Below are 15,879 nucleotides of genomic sequence, written 5' to 3'. Positions count from 1 at the left end.
AGTATTTTCAAGGCTATAGTCTTGTCAATTTGGTTAGATTTGACAAAGATTCCCGTGAACTTCAAACATGAAATTAGTCGGACGTTTGTAAGTAATTCTAGTCGCCATGGGAAAGATTCTGCTATTTAAGTTAGGTATTATGACAACATATAAAGAAGACTGATAGTCGATGACAATCTCTCTCTCTCTCTCTCTCTCTCTCTCTCTCTCCATACAAATCATCTCAACAAATATCAAATTGATCACAATTAATCCCTAAAAATATTTCACACAAATTTCAACCCAGATTCTAGAGATTTCTAGAGGCCAATTCCCAGAGATTTTAACACCAACAAGATTGCTCTTCCATATGCTAGTATGATTTCCAACTCAAGTACCATACAATTTGTGATTATGTTGATTCATGCTGAAACAGTTCAGTCCGAGTTGATGTCGTGAATTGGCTTACTATTTGGTATGTAGCGGAGCAACCAGTCGAAGTAGCTAACGAACCGCTCAAATAGTGTAGCAAAGTGAGTGACCGATCGGTCTAACCACCAGACTGGTCAGTCGTCTGGTTTCCTATTTTAAGTTGATCGGATTATATGTTTTACCTATTTCTTTAGGGTTTTATTTTCATACTATGATTCTAACCACAAAAGATAAAAATGTGACTTTAGGAGAGTTGTGGAAACATAACGAGAGAGATCGATACAGAGAGGCACCAGAGGGTTTGAGAAATGATGAGAGAGAGATTAAGGCCTAGGGTTTAGAAATGGGCAAGGGGGTTCTTCTTGTTAAATTGTTTAGTTCTTGTGGTTTGCTTTATTTTGCTTGTTGTGTTGGTTTATCAATTTTTGCCAGTTGGTTGCGTGCGCTCATCACAGTCCATTGGTAACAAGATCTCGGCGTGTTTTTACACTAGTCATCGAAAGCTCCTATGGTAATAGAGTTTTTATATGCTTTCAGATATTTTAATTTGCTCATGTTATTTACCTAACCAATAGTAAGATTTGTCATTAAATTTTGATTCAGACTAGATTTATGCTCTATAACCAGTTCATCGTACTTCATCATTGTTCTCATTCTTTAATATAGTTTAGTTCATGTTTTTATATTGCACTAGATATAAATTGTGAATCCATTTCGCCATTGAAGGCGTAGAAAAAGAACGAAATGAACAAATTCATTTCTCAACGCACAGTGGCTTGGTTTGAAGTCAGGTTCCTGAACAAATTCATTTTGCAGTACTAATAGCCGCACGTTTGCATTTAAGACAGTTTTGGAGACTTTCCTTTGGCTAGACAGATTTGGAGTAAGTACTGTTTTTTTTTTTTTTTGGTCAGAAAAATAAGTAGGCAATGCTTCTGGTGGCAGGTAAGCAAGAGCAAGTTGATCCTGGCAGAACGTGTTAAAAACACAACTTTACTTTTCAATTTGACATGTTGCAAGTAAACTTGTAAAACTTTGCTGAGAACAGTTTGCTGCCTATCAAACAAACGGGTTCTCAAAATATATGCATGCCACTGCTAAGCGAAAATTATGCATTTCATTCTAGAGACAAAGTTGAGTTCTGTCAAATAGTCTTTCAAATTACACACACAACCACAGAGTCCAGTACCTCATACAAACTCAAAAGCATACAAAAACAAATGGAGAAAATAAAGAGGAAAAAGTGGGGAAAAAAAGAGAGGTAACCTATGGATATGTCATTAATAGGCTTGTTGACCCACATCATAGGCCTATTAATTGATCTGCCCACCTCCCCCCGTGGTTATTGGTGGTCTAACAGCCCTTAAGCTTCCAGCAACTTCCTGTACATAAAAAGACACACACATATTTGCATTAACTGAGAACATATATATAACGTATTTAATGTACACAGTATCAGGCTATCAGCTGAAGTTTATTTTCTGGTACTTGTTTTCTTAATCCTGGAAGACGTTTTAAGTACGAATCGCCTTTCAGTGCTCAATAATAAATAAAATAAAAAGAAATTGATGTCTGTAAAGAGAGAGAGAGAGAGAGAGAGAGACTAACAGAGGTTTGTGTAGTAGTTGAAGATGGAGCTGGATCAGCTTCTGTTGTGTCTGTTGCTGTGACTGATGGATCTGCAGCATCATCTTGTAGCTCTACTTGGGAGGTTGAAGGAGCAATTTTATTAGGGTTTGTTTCAGTGTCTTTTTGCCCATCATCTTTTTCCTCCTGTGCTCTATTCTCAATACCCAAACACTTGAAAAAGGCCCTAACTGCTTCTTCAAGGAAGTGGCATGGGTGTAAGTAGAAATTATAGGAAACACCTCTCTTCTCTTTCACCTCCGCCTCCCCATCATCAGTTGATACTTGTGAGCACTCCATTTCAACAAAGTCCTCTTTTTCTTCTTCTTCTTCTGCTTCTTTTTGTGTTTCAGACAGAGAGATTCACCTACTTCTTTAATACCCTCTTAAATGCTTCTGCTCTCCTTCAGTTATTGCTTTGAATACCTGTTTTCTTCTCAGTTTTCACAAATGTACAAAATTGCCCTTCTCTTTTCTCTTCTATTACATAACTTTGCATAAATCTTCAGAAATTAAAGTTGGGGAAAAATAATTAATCCGTAATGTATGTGACTGAAAATCTACAACATGCCTTTTGGAACACATCAATGAGGTATGCTGATGAGCAACTAATTTTACGTGCCATGCAAATTTGTTGGATTGCTAATTCAACGAAATGAATCTCCTGGGTGGCACGTGTACGATATATGACTGTATTTTATGATATCTTTGGTTCAAGTGATTGGTTGATTGTGTGGGTCTTGTAATCGAGTTTTTCTATTTTTATTAACGATATTTCTATAGTTTGACAAAAAAATAAGAAGATATTATTAGCGAGAGAAAAGCTACTAAATCAAATGGTAGTTGATAATATTGTTGTCATTTTTAAAAGTGGCGTGTATTAGCTTTTTTCTCTTTTTTATACAAAGTAAAATTATGCAGCTAATGAGGCAATTAAGACGAAGTTATTCTAAGATTCATCATTCATGGTGACATAAAAGAAATACATGTGTGTATTAGGTAATTAATTTTGATGGAGCCATCACCGCCATGCTACCAACTCTTGGAGCATGTATGCTGTCCAAGGAATGTGCGCCTCGTGTCTTTTGTCACCTAATCTCATGTTACGTTCCTCTCTTCACTTACTACGTACTAAGATTTTCTTTCCCCTTTATTTATATTATTCCAAGCCAATTGCTCAGATGTAGAGATTAGATGAGAGAGAAACTTTACTTTTTGGTTGATTTTTTTAATTAAAATATGTTTTTAAAATTTTTTAAAAAAGATTGGCAAGTGGCAGTATCCTATTAGCTTGGGATAATGACTTGGAAGACTGACTTGATATCCCCATGCCAGGAAAGTTTTTCAGCTGGTTCAGGAGCGGCACTGAGCGCGACACATCACATCGCATAAGCTTTTCTCTACGTAGTGTATTTGTTTCGTGAAGTTCCCAAATAGCATAGGCTATTTGCGCGAAATTGACAAATATCGTACGCTTACGCTTCAGCTGTAGCTTGTGCGAAATGGGCTTTTTGTTTGAAAGAAATTTATTGACTGAAACAACAGTATTTCAGTCCTAGACAACTATTACAAAATCATGATATGCCCCTTTGAAACATGCCTGAAGCTATGTACTATGTGCTCCCTCCAAAGAAAATGAACCCTAACCCCCAAATTTGCTGTAAAACCGCAAGCAAATTCATCTAACCACCATTATTTTTTACTATATTATTTCTATTCCCAAAAGGCTTACGTAGGCGTCAATTCTTACGCTACACTTTATAGGACATAAAATGCGACATATTACATGAAAACGATTTAAAACATTGATATTAATTGAAAACAACAAATGATCCCAAAGACAGACAAGAAAAGTTGAATATGATTTAGACTTGATTTCGTGTTTCCCTAAAATCATAGAATGTTGTTTTAATTAGAATGAAGTTTTACAGGTGGGTACGGTGCAGTCCAGTTTGGTTGACTACCAAAACCCAATGCTGGCCTTCGGGGTGGGCGAGAGGGGCCTTGGCCATGGGCCTCCAATTAAGGGGCCCCAAATTTTTTATATTATACTATTGTCCAATTTATTAATTGAAAAAACAGAAATAACATGCGATTAAATTAGGTTTCTTTGTTTCCTCTTCCTAGAAGGTTTTTTTATTTCCCACGCAGAAACAGAAACAACATGTGCTTGAGGAAGGTGATTCCTCTTCCCATAAGGCAATTCCTCTCCTAGGTTAGTTTCTCCATGGAACAACTCTATTTAATCCACCCATCTCTTAATAATCCACGCTACCATATTTTTCTCCGTTATTCCCATCTCTCTTCAATCCATCCATTATTTTCAATTTTTCTCATCCTTTTTTTATCATATCATATTGTAACCCTAATAATCAATCTCACACTAAAAAGCTCACAAATTGTCTTTGAGATTGATGGTGACCAAGAGAGGAGGAACATGAGAAATTGAAAAGATAATCATATATATAATTATATATATATATATATTTGTCCTTATCCATCAAACTATTTTTTCAATTTCCAAATTATACACAAACAATGACTCTGCTGTTAAGAGACTTAAACTCTTTTTAATAGACCAAGTGAGATTATGCTCTATAATTATTTATCGTAAAATCATTATTCACGCGCTACATAAAATCATTTTATTTGTTGTTTTTTTTGCATTTGTATACTAAGGGAAGGGGCCTCATTTAGTTTATCGCCTAGAGCCACCCAAAAGTCAGGGTCGGCCTTGCCGAAACCAACACCAAAACTTGGCACATCGATAAAGGGAAAGTGAGGGACCAACACTTCATGGATATTAATGAATTTTGAAACCGTATGCCCAAATTGGATCAGTCAATTTGGTTCGATTTTGTACCTGCTTTTTGGAAAAACAAATAGAATATGCAATGTTGTTTTAGTTAGAATTAGGGTTATTCATTTCATAAGTTCCTGAATTTTGACCTGATTTGCATTTGAGTCTCTCAATTTCCAAAATCGTTCTCGTGGTCATTCAACTTTAGTTTTGTTAAGACAAATGGTCATGCCACCAATTTTGTTAAATTTTTCTGTTAAATGCAAGGGTAACAATGGTATTTTAGTATTATTTTAATTTCCAATTTCTGAATATTCCTTTCAACCAAAAAATAAAATTAAAAATTAGAAACTAAAAATTAAAAAATCTTATTCCTATCCTCAGTCAAACTAAAAATTAAAAATTAGTTCTTATTCCTAAAAACTTGAATTTTTTTTTAATATTTTATTCATATTTTAATCAATTTAAAATTTAAAAAAATAAAAATACCATTTTACCCCTACATTTAACAGAAAAGTTAACAAAATTGATGGCATAATCATTTATCCTAACGAAACTGAAATTGAAGGACAATGGGAACGATTTTGAAAATTGAGAGATTCAAATGCAAATCGGGTCTAAGTTCAGGGATTAATAAAACAAATAATCCATAGAATTAACTAGAATTAGCTACATTGAGGTATGCGATTCACGTTAGATAATTCAATTAGAATAAACTAAAGTAAGGTAACATTCATCATGTGAGAATTTAGATGGCTCCCTTTGTAATTTTTTTTTTCTTGTTGATCTAATAAATTTCTATAGCTTTTTTATCAAAAGATTTGTAGTACGCATAAATAACATTACTCTAAATCTGAAGCCTTATTCAATGTTGTCATAGCTTATATGCGTTTTATTATAATTAATTATTATATATATATATATCACGTTACATATTTGACTAATTCACAAGTCGTGTAAAACTATGTCCTCCCACACACATTGGAGATCAGCACATAAAGCACAAATTAAAATACGAAAGTACATGCAAGCTGTTAGAAAATCTGAAGCTTAATTAGATGGACGTAGCAAACTTTTGTTTCACATGTATGATGTACATGCATATCCATTAGCTCAAGCCTGCATGTGAGTTTCATGTATAGGATATAGAGACTATCAATTAGTCTGAGCACCACTCCCTGTGCTTATTTCTGGCCTTGCCGCACGAAGAGTAATTCTCTGTACATAACAACACAAATATACAGTTTAGAGGGAGAGAGAGAGAGAGAGAGAGAGAGAGAGAGATGAAGGGGGATTATATTCACCGGTCTTTTAGGGGCGTTAGAAGCAGCAGCAGGGTCTGCTTCCGGGGCTACTACTGCCGCTGGCGGTGGAACAACTTGCTCTGCTGCCGTAGCTGACGTGGCTGGTGTCCCTTCAACAGAAAAATCTATATGCACTTGTTGTGTTGTTGAAGTTGAAGAATCCCCAACACCCAAACACTTGAAAAGAGCCCTAACTGCTGCTCCGAGGAATTGGTAACGATCATAAGAAACAGCAACCATCTTCTCAGTAGTGATGATGACCTCCTTTCCTGATGATGCCTTCTCCATTTTAATGATCCTTTAATTTTTCTTGTTTCCCTACTTCTTCCACCCCTCTCATTAAATAATTACTTGGCGTGTGGTATTTTTACAATTAAATAATGAAACTCGTGGTTCTTTCACTTGTAAAAAAATGTACAACATATTATAATCTGCCCCTTTTTTTCTTCTATTTTACACCACAATCATAGGCGCTCAGGTTCACCGAGTTGACCTTGCAGTTTTGTACTTACTATAACTACTATGACCAAAATGTTCCGCAGTCCGTAACATATACATCTAGAAGGTCAGTATGTATGTGCGTGCATGGAATTCATGTATGTATAGAAATTGCTGCTTGCATGTATAGCATGCATTTGTTGACTACCAGTACTAAGCTTTCTCATGCATGGGTCCTCGATCCATGAATCAACAATGGTAGCTTCACTAAATTTATTCACCAAAACTAATTACTGAACGGTGTGTTTGTATATACCCGACTCGAAAAATTTGTGATTGGACCCCTTTTGTAAACACTCATAGTTTTTCCTTATAAAAAACAAATTAAAAAAAATTTCAATTCCGTTGAAAGATTCAAACTTAGAACTTCTTTAATATTAGAAAAAGAAATACCACTAGATCAAGAGCCAGTTAATCACGCTTGTAGCTTCCTTCCATGTGATCATATGTACAATTTTATTTTGCATATTGTTGAGACCCAAAAAAGTCACGGTTGGGCTGAAATAAATTCATGACCCAAAATTATACATTATTCAGGAAAGGCCCAATTTGGAGCATATAAAATCCGTCACGCACAAGTCACGCTCCTCATGCCATGTCAAATAAATAAATTTGTCATGCTAGGAATCGAGATTAAGATCATAAAAAATATGTAGCTCTACAAATCCATCAAGCATCATAATTAAAAAAGCATGCCAAGCAACATGCCATGCCAAGCGAGAAATCGCTATGTCACGCCCAACCACACTACAAGCCTAAAGTGGGCCCAAACCATTCAAATGTCCGGGGCTTGCTTGAATGGGTTGTGGTATGGATGGTAATAGATTGTCATGAGGCCTATAGATGGGCCAAGAAATTGAGGTTCTAGGTTGCTTGGAAGCCTTAGAACCCAAGCCCATTTCTTAGGCCTAAACATATGGGTGAGCACAAAAAGGGAAAAATAGTCCAACCAAAATAATCCAACCAAAATAACCCAACCAAAAGCCCAGTCAAAATGGCCGACTAAAACTAACCCCAATAGCCCAATAGGGGTGGCCCATTTGTTTAGAGGGTTGACTTCCTATCCTAGAAGGCTCATACAAATAAAAGTATTAAACAACAAAAAAGCCCCATCTATTGGCTTAAGGATAAAGCCATAAAGAAGCCATGGAAGACCACGTTGGTTAATGGGAAGGAAGAAACAAGTTTCAAAGCAAAAGAAATATGTAAGGACCCAAGGGATATTAGCATGTAAGCTGCCAAGAAGAGAAGTACCCTTCAGACCAAGCATGTGCACCTATTTGCTTTCCTTCAGCAGATCTGGCCAAGGAATGAGGAAGGAAAGAATAAGAAAAATAGCTAAAGATGGAGTCTCCCACTGAACAACTGAGGGAAAGGGGGGGCCTTGAGCTCCCAAAATTCCTGATTTTGTGAAAATAAATAGAAGAAATTTCACCAAGATAGGAAAAGTCAAGGAAGGAGATGAGAAAGGAAGGAAAAGCTTGGCCAAATTGGATAGAAACCATTAGGGTTTCTTGGGAAGGGATGGTTGCCAGCAGCTATAAAATAGGGCCTTTTCTACCCAACAATCCATCCACATCCAGAGAGCAAGCTCCCTTTCTTACTTGCAAAAACCCAGCAATTTCGTGCACTGTTCACACTTCTTCCCCATTTTCCCTCTTCTGGCAAATTGCTCTAACATTTGACAAAGTCACTGTCAAGCTGTCGGAAGAAGTACTCTAGCCACCCTCTTCACTCTCTCCCTTCTCTCTTAGCCAAATCTACTTGCAAAACCTTTCCCCCTTTACCTGGACACCCCTTCTTCTTCCCAAGAACACATAATTTTCTCTTTAGTGCTAAACTTATGCCAACTTTGCTTCCATGCCACGATCTCCTCATGCCAAGCTAAGAATTCATCTGTAAGCACTAAGAATCTACCTATAAGCAGCCATCATTTTCGTTGGTGAAGGTAACTAAGGTGTTTCCTAAGGCTTTATTACCCTTTCGAAACATTTTGGGGCCTAATCTTTAAACTCAGACACAGGGGATATTTTTCTTCAATTTGCTCCTTAAGGCAGCCCGGCCCATCTGTAGCTGCCATAAGAAAAAGACCCCTACACATATATGCTTTTTGGCTCAAAGATTTGTTTAGAAATGAAAGGGACATAGCTGCCTCATATCCCTATTTCTCTCATTCAACATTTGCAACTTTTAGAATTATTGTGAAATCCAACAACGACAAAAAAAACTAGCAAATTGTGCACAGCTCTATCATGTGCGCTGCCTATTCTGTCATCATCTAAATACACAAAAATGAAAGTTTTGTGCAACTTTAAAAATACGAACACACCAAAGAAAATAGAAGCCAACGAAAGCAACGTGGTAAACGTCACAATTAATTTCTCTTTAGACATGATAAATTGATAAGTCCATATTTTACATGTATTTTATGCCTCTTTGCTTATTTATTTATTGATTTTCTTGGATTAAATTGTTGGGTTTAATGTATTTTGTGAGAATTGTGTAGTTGGTCCCTAATTAGAGGAATTGGACGAAAAGTTGTCAAATTAGACTCAAAAACCATTAAGATGTATGACAATGATTAATTGGAGACAAAGAAGATGTTTCTTAGAAGGCAATCAACCAATCAAAGCTTAAAGGAGGAAGTTTGGTCAAATCCTTGTGGAATTTGGAGAAGCAATCAAAGAGATATTGGGAAAGATATTGGGAAACCTATTTTTGGTAGTATTTGATTGTAACTAGGTTAAGGATTTGTGTATTATAAATAGCATAGGGCTGGCCTCATAGAGGGGATCCATACTTTTCACTACCCGAAAATACCCAATTCTTGCAAAGAGAAGTCCTGCTGCCACTGGCCACCTTGGAGCTTTTTGGGAGTTTTTGAGTTCATCTTCATGTCTACTATCAACCACTCTTCGATTCTCAATAAGTTTATCATGTTCTAATTTCCTTTTTGCTACGGCTACGATGTAGCCTAGCCATGAATACCTTATTTCTGTGTTTATGTTAATTTGATATTATTTTTCATGTTAAGTATCTTTTACCGTTCTTAATCCTTTGAGTGCTTGATCACCACTTAATTGACTTGATGCTTGAGTTGACAATTGGAATATCCAACTTAGGATTTCGCTTCTTGTCACACCCCAACCCTCAGATTTACAAAACCTTGGGTTACGACGTGATTCACACCTTAATTATAGAATTTAATAAAAACTATAACTAAAATGTGAAGAAGACATTTAAATAAATAAAATAGATATTTCACATAAAATATTCAGCAGAAACGCGGAAATGATAACGTTTGAAACCATAAAAATTTTACATTATTTTACAAGTTAGAACTACTCGAGAGTTCACTTAAAGAGTAGCTCATTATACAACCACAAGCTATGTTACATTCTATAGACATGCCAAAAATCATCACAAGCTCTAGATTTCAGGTTCGGTACCTGCAAAATCTATTAGGGGGTGAGCGAAACCACAGCTCAGTAGGGACATAAACCTTTTTACTATAAATTGATATAATTAAATTAAGTGACAAATAATCAAGCAGCCAAATTTCACATTATTAGTAACAATGCATGAATGCTCTTCATCTAATCCCATTAATTCATATAACTGGACAAGCAGACCTGCACGTCCCATACCATGCTTATACCACTTGGTCCCGAATGCCCATTTATATGAACTAACACCCATTTTAATCATCCATAATTCCCCATTTTGTTAGTCATCTTGTCTAACTCCCTTTCGCCAGTCCCGAATCACCCAATAAAAACCATGTGCACTGTGGGATCCCTGAGACTTGGTACCTGCCAAGAGTTAGACTCAACTACACAAAAGACCATTCCCATTACCCTCTTTTTCCACCATTATTTTCTCAACCCAAGAACTCCAAATAATTTCCATGACATTATATAGTTCACATATCTCATAAAAACAATGTAATCATTTAAATATCACCAATGTACATATAATCATGCCCACATTGTTCAAACAGTTAAGAGTACGTAAATCAAACAGTACCATGTATAATATAACGCTCACGAAATTTAATTAAATCAATCTCTGAAAAAGGCCCCCCAAGAAACCCCTACCTCGTTTCCAAAGCTAACTCCAAGTTAAGAAAACACAAGCTCCAACCTCTAACTCCTCCAAGAATATTATCACCTCTCTCTCTCTCTCTCTCTCTCTCTCTCTCTCTCTCTCTCTCTCTCTCTCTCTCTTTCACGTTGCATGCACTACTATGCAAGTTATTTAAACAAGTTAAAGGAATGGTTTCTATAAGGGAAAGGTTTCTATTTATACTAACAAGAGGCGGCAATTGATGGTTTTTGATTGGCGGAAAGTAGGTTTGGTCATATACTTCACTTCCTAAGTTATCCAACTTTCTCTAAATGCCAACAGCTCATGCTTTATACAAAAGCTTAGTCATCTAGGTAGAAAGCTTAGTCATCTAGGTATACACTTGTGAAGAAACTAAAGTAGTGGTAAATATGTTGGTACGTGGCATCAACTTATATCAAACAATAGGTATTTTTATAATAGTATTATCATAAAGGTAACAACTATGTGGTCAAACAATTATATATAATTAACTATAACCCATATAAATATATAATCAATTTAAACATATAACTAAATAGCCAACAATATATATATATATATATATATAAAAAATGGGATTTCACAATCTACCCTCCTTAAAAGAAATTTCGTCCTCGAAATTTAAAACTTACTGGAATCAGAGAACAATTTGGGTACTTCTTACGTATTTCAGTTTCTAATTCCCACGTAGCTTCTTCCGTATTTCCATGTAACCAAAGAATTTTGACCAATGGTATTGTTTTTGTACGTAAAATTTGTTCCTTGTGATCCAAAATTTGTATTGGTCTTTCTTCAAATGACAGTTCTTCATCTAAATTGAGCTCTCCCCAATCTAGAACATGGGTTGGATCAGGCTCATACTTCCGAAGCATAGAAACATGGAAAACATTATGTATATTCGAAAGTTGAGGTGGTAATGCTAGCTTATAAGCTACTTCACCAATCCTTTCTAAGATTTCAAAGGGTCCAATAAACCTTGGTGCTAATTTTCCAGTCTTTCCAAACCTTTTTACTCCTCTTCGCGGTGAGACTTTAAGAAATACATAATCCCCCACATTAAAACTCAATGGTTTCCTTCTTCGGTCAGCATAGTTCTTTTGTCGGCTTTGAGCAGTGAAGAGATGTTCCTTGATAAGTTTAACTTTTTCAGTTGTCTCCTGTACCAAATCAGGTCCTAGTAACACAGTTTCTCCTACTTCAGTCCAACATACAGGTGACCGACAAGGTCTTCCATATAAAGCTTCATAAGGTGCCATTTGAATACTAGATTGATAACTGTTGTTGTAGGTGAATTCTGCCAACATCAAATGATCTTCCCAACTTCCCCCAAAATCTAGAATACAGGCTCTCAACATGTCCTCTAAAATTTGAATGGTTCTCTCTGACTGTCCATCGGTTTGGGGATGAAAAGCAGTACTAAAATTTAGTTGCGTACTAATGCTTTCTGTAAACTTCCCCAAAATTTGGAAGTAAACTTGGAATCTCTATCTGAAACAATCGAAACAGGAATCCCATGTAATCTTACTATCTCTCGAACGTAAAGCTTTCCAAGGTTTTCAGTGGACTCTGTTGTTTTGATTGGTAAAAAATGTGCCGATTTGGTCAAACGATCCACTATAACCCATATTGCATCTCGTGCCTTTGGAGACCTAGGTAAACCTGTAACAAAATCCATGGTTATATGATCCCATTTCCACTCTGCTACTGGTAATGGTTGTAATGAACCTGACGGTTTCTGATGTTCAGCTTTCACCTGCTGACATGTGAGACACTTTGCTACAAATTTTTCTATATCTCTTTTCATACCATTCCACCAAAAGTTACGTTTCAAGTCAAGATACATCTTTGTTCCTCCAGGATAAATTGTATAGAATGAATGATGTCCTTCTTTCAAAACTTCTTTTCTCATATCAGAAATTTCTGGTACATACAATCTATCCAAATATCTTAATCCACCGTCTGCGTGGACATTCCATCCATCTGGTGTCTCTCCAATTGTAATCTTAGTTCGAATGTCTTGAGACATAGAATCAGATTCTTGTGCCTCAATTATTTTTCCAATCAAAGTGGGGTGAGTTACTAAATTACATAGATATGCGTGATCCTGGTGCATACCTACATACAAGTCAAAATCATAGAGAGATTCTACCATCTTCCACCTTTGATCATATAAACTGGCTATGACTTTTTGGGGATTTCGACTTAAAGCATCTGCGACCACATTAGCTTTTCCTGGATGATAATGTAAATCAAAGTCATAGTCTTCTAGATATTCCATCCAACGCCTTTGTCTTAAATTCAACTCCTTCTGAGTGAATAAGTACTTCAAACTCTTATGATCTGAGTAAAGTTCAAAATGTTCTCCATATAGATAATGTCTCCACACTTTCAATGCATGAACAATAGCTGCTAGTTCTAGATCGTGTGTAGGGTAATTTTTCTCATGTGATTTCAATTGACGAGAAGCATAAGCAACAACTCTGTCAGATTGCATCAAAACACATCCTAAACCATGCAATGATGCATCAGTATACACTATATAACTTACACCTCTTTCTGGTATAATTAACACAGGAGCTGATGTTAATCGAGTTTTTAACTCTTGAAATGCTTCCTCACATTTATCATCCCAAATAAACTTAACTCCTTTTTGTGTCAATTTGGTCATTGGATTAGCTATCTGAGAAAAATCCTTGATAAATTTCCTATAATAGCCAGCTAAACCAAGAAAACTTCGAATCTCGTGAACATTTTTCGGCTGTCTCCAATTTAACACTGCTTCTACTTTTGTAGGATCCACGGCAATGCCTTCTTTTGAAATAACATGTCCTAAAAATTTCACTTCTGTCAACCAAAATTCACACTTACTTAGCTTGGCAAATAACTTGTGTTCTCTCAATGTCTGTAGAACAATTGACAAGTGTTGTTCATGCTCTTCTTGAGATGATGAATAAATGAGAATATCATCAATGAACACAATCACAAATTGATCCAGATAAGGTCGAAAAACTCGATTCATTAAATCCATGAAAACTGCTGGAGCATTTGTCAACCCAAAAGGCATTACTAGGAATTCATAATGTCCATATCGCGTTTGAAATGCAGTTTTTGATACATCCTCTGCTTTTACTCGTAATTGGTGATAACCAGAGCGAAGATCAATCTTTGAGAAGTATCGGGAACCTTGCAGTTGATCAAACAGGTCATCAATCCTAGGTAAAGGGTACTTATTCTTTATGGTGATTCTATTCAGTTGACGATAGTCAATACACATTCTCAGACTTTGGTCACTTTTCTTTACAAAAAGTGCAGGAAAACCCCATGGTGAAGTACTAGGACGAATGAAACCTTTTCTTTCAAGTTCTTGAAGTTGTATTTTGAGTTCTTTCAACTCTGCTGGTGCCATTCGATGTGGAGGTATAGAGATAGGTGATGTGCCAGGATAGATATCTATAGAAAACTCCACTTCACGTTCTGGGGGTAATTCAGATAAATCTTCTGGGAAAATATCACTGAAATTCTTCACTATAGGAATAAGCTCAAGTTTCGGATCACCCAGATCCTTATTGGCCATGTGAGCAATCAATCTCAAATAATTGCAATTTCTATTATCCAAGATTGATTCAGGCTTGCAACTATTCCTATTTCCATAAAAACTGAATGTTTCCCCTTCACTGACAGTCATAGTCACCATCTTTCTACCGCAATCGAGAATAGCTTTAAATTGGGTAAGTAAGTCCATTCCCAATATTACATCATACACCATGAATTCCAATATCATCAGGTCAACAACAAGTTTATGATATGATATCTCTATTGGGCAGGATTTACACAACTTATTAACTTCAACACATTTACCCAATGGAGATCCAATCATCAACGAAGATTTCATAAATTCATATTCTATTCCAAGAATAGATGCAAATGATACGGATATGAATGAATTTGTAGCACCGGGGTCAAACAATATTCTAGCCCACGAGTTAAAAACTAGAAATGTACCTTCCACCACAGTAGGTTCATTCGGCTCTATCACTTGTCCAACAACATATACTCGTCCTTGAGTGAGTTGTTCTGACCTCCTTGCTGTTCCTGGTGCCCTAGGCCTTTGTTGTGTAGGTTGTCCCCTTGGACGTTGTGTCTGTTGATTAACTGGACCTCTAAACTGATTCAGTGAATCTTGATATGGGGCTTGGTAAGGAGCACGACTGTGTTTGTGGAGCTTGAAATTGTTGTTGTGGTGCACGAAACTGTGGTTGTGGTTGTGGAGCAACAGGTATCTGATATGATTATAGCTGGGGACAATCCCTCCGGTAATGTCCTATCTGTCGACAATGATAACAAAATCCTGAGTTTTGAGTTGCCTCAAATGATCTTGGATTTTGATATCGAGAACGAGAGGGAAAAAATCTTTGGCGTTTGTTACTTTGTCCCCCGTTAGGATTCTTAGTTTCAAAAGCTCTTTTAGAACTAGGTATCCTTTGTTCGGTCATTAAGGCACGATCAACAACTTCAGTATACTTTTTCAATTTAAAAAGTTCCACTTTCTCCTTGACCTCTAGTCTCAATCCTTCTTCAAATTTCTTTGCTTTTGCAGACTCATCAAGGAATTATGTAAGGAGCAAAACGCATGAGTTCTTCAAACTTAGCTTGATATTGTCCCACAGTCATATCACCTTGATACAGATTAGTGAACTCACGTACCTTCATGGTTTTCATAGTTTCAGGAAAATATTTCTCCAGAAACATTGTCTCAAAGGCAACCCAAGTTGCAACCTCAACATCAGGCATAGCCAAGACAGATTCCCACCAATGATAAGCTTGTCCTTCCAAATAGGTAGAAGCAATGGTCACTTTCAAGTTTCCAGGAACTCTTTGTTCATTCATCTTTCTCTTTATTTGTCTTAACCATTCTTCTGCTGCCATAGGGTTTGGATCACCCTTGAACACAGGTGGTCGTGTCTTACGAAATTCTCCTTGAATCCTCATTATTTGATCATCTTGAGTTTCCTGATGGGGTTCGTGGTTCTGTTGATTTGTCTCACGAATAGCAGATGCCATATCTTGAATGGCAAACATTATTCTCATACTATCACTCACATCATTCTCATTTTGTCCTTCTACTCCAGCCAT

General features: G+C 36.4%; 2 protein-coding genes and 1 pseudogene across 2 annotated transcripts; all 3 read right to left on the bottom strand.

Annotated features, from left to right (window-relative positions):
• Positions 1-1,509: 1,509 nt before the first annotated feature.
• Positions 1,510-2,416, bottom strand: LOC103336132 (uncharacterized). Its single transcript, XM_008239166.2, has 2 exons — positions 2,020-2,416; positions 1,510-1,793 (listed from the first exon to the last, which is right to left on the bottom strand). The coding sequence occupies exons 1-2, from the start codon at positions 2,335-2,337 to the stop codon at positions 1,725-1,727; spliced, it is 387 nt and encodes a 128-aa protein (XP_008237388.2). The 5' UTR covers positions 2,338-2,416; the 3' UTR covers positions 1,510-1,724.
• A 3,411-nt stretch (positions 2,417-5,827) lies between these two features.
• LOC148915768 (uncharacterized) lies at positions 5,828-6,439 on the bottom strand. The gene is made up of 2 exons (XM_089055476.1): positions 6,142-6,439; positions 5,828-6,055 (listed from the first exon to the last, which is right to left on the bottom strand). The coding sequence occupies exons 1-2, from the start codon at positions 6,427-6,429 to the stop codon at positions 5,993-5,995; spliced, it is 351 nt and encodes a 116-aa protein (XP_088911602.1). The 5' UTR covers positions 6,430-6,439; the 3' UTR covers positions 5,828-5,992.
• Positions 6,440-15,035: 8,596 nt separating this feature from the next.
• LOC103327202 (uncharacterized) lies at positions 15,036-15,879 on the bottom strand (annotated as a pseudogene).

This window comes from Prunus mume, linkage group LG6 (assembly GCF_029339155.1).
Source record: "Prunus mume cultivar Tortuosa linkage group LG6, ASM2933915v1, whole genome shotgun sequence".
NCBI lineage: Eukaryota > Viridiplantae > Streptophyta > Magnoliopsida > Rosales > Rosaceae > Prunus > Prunus mume.
This window is presented reverse-complemented; position numbering and strand designations above follow the sequence as displayed.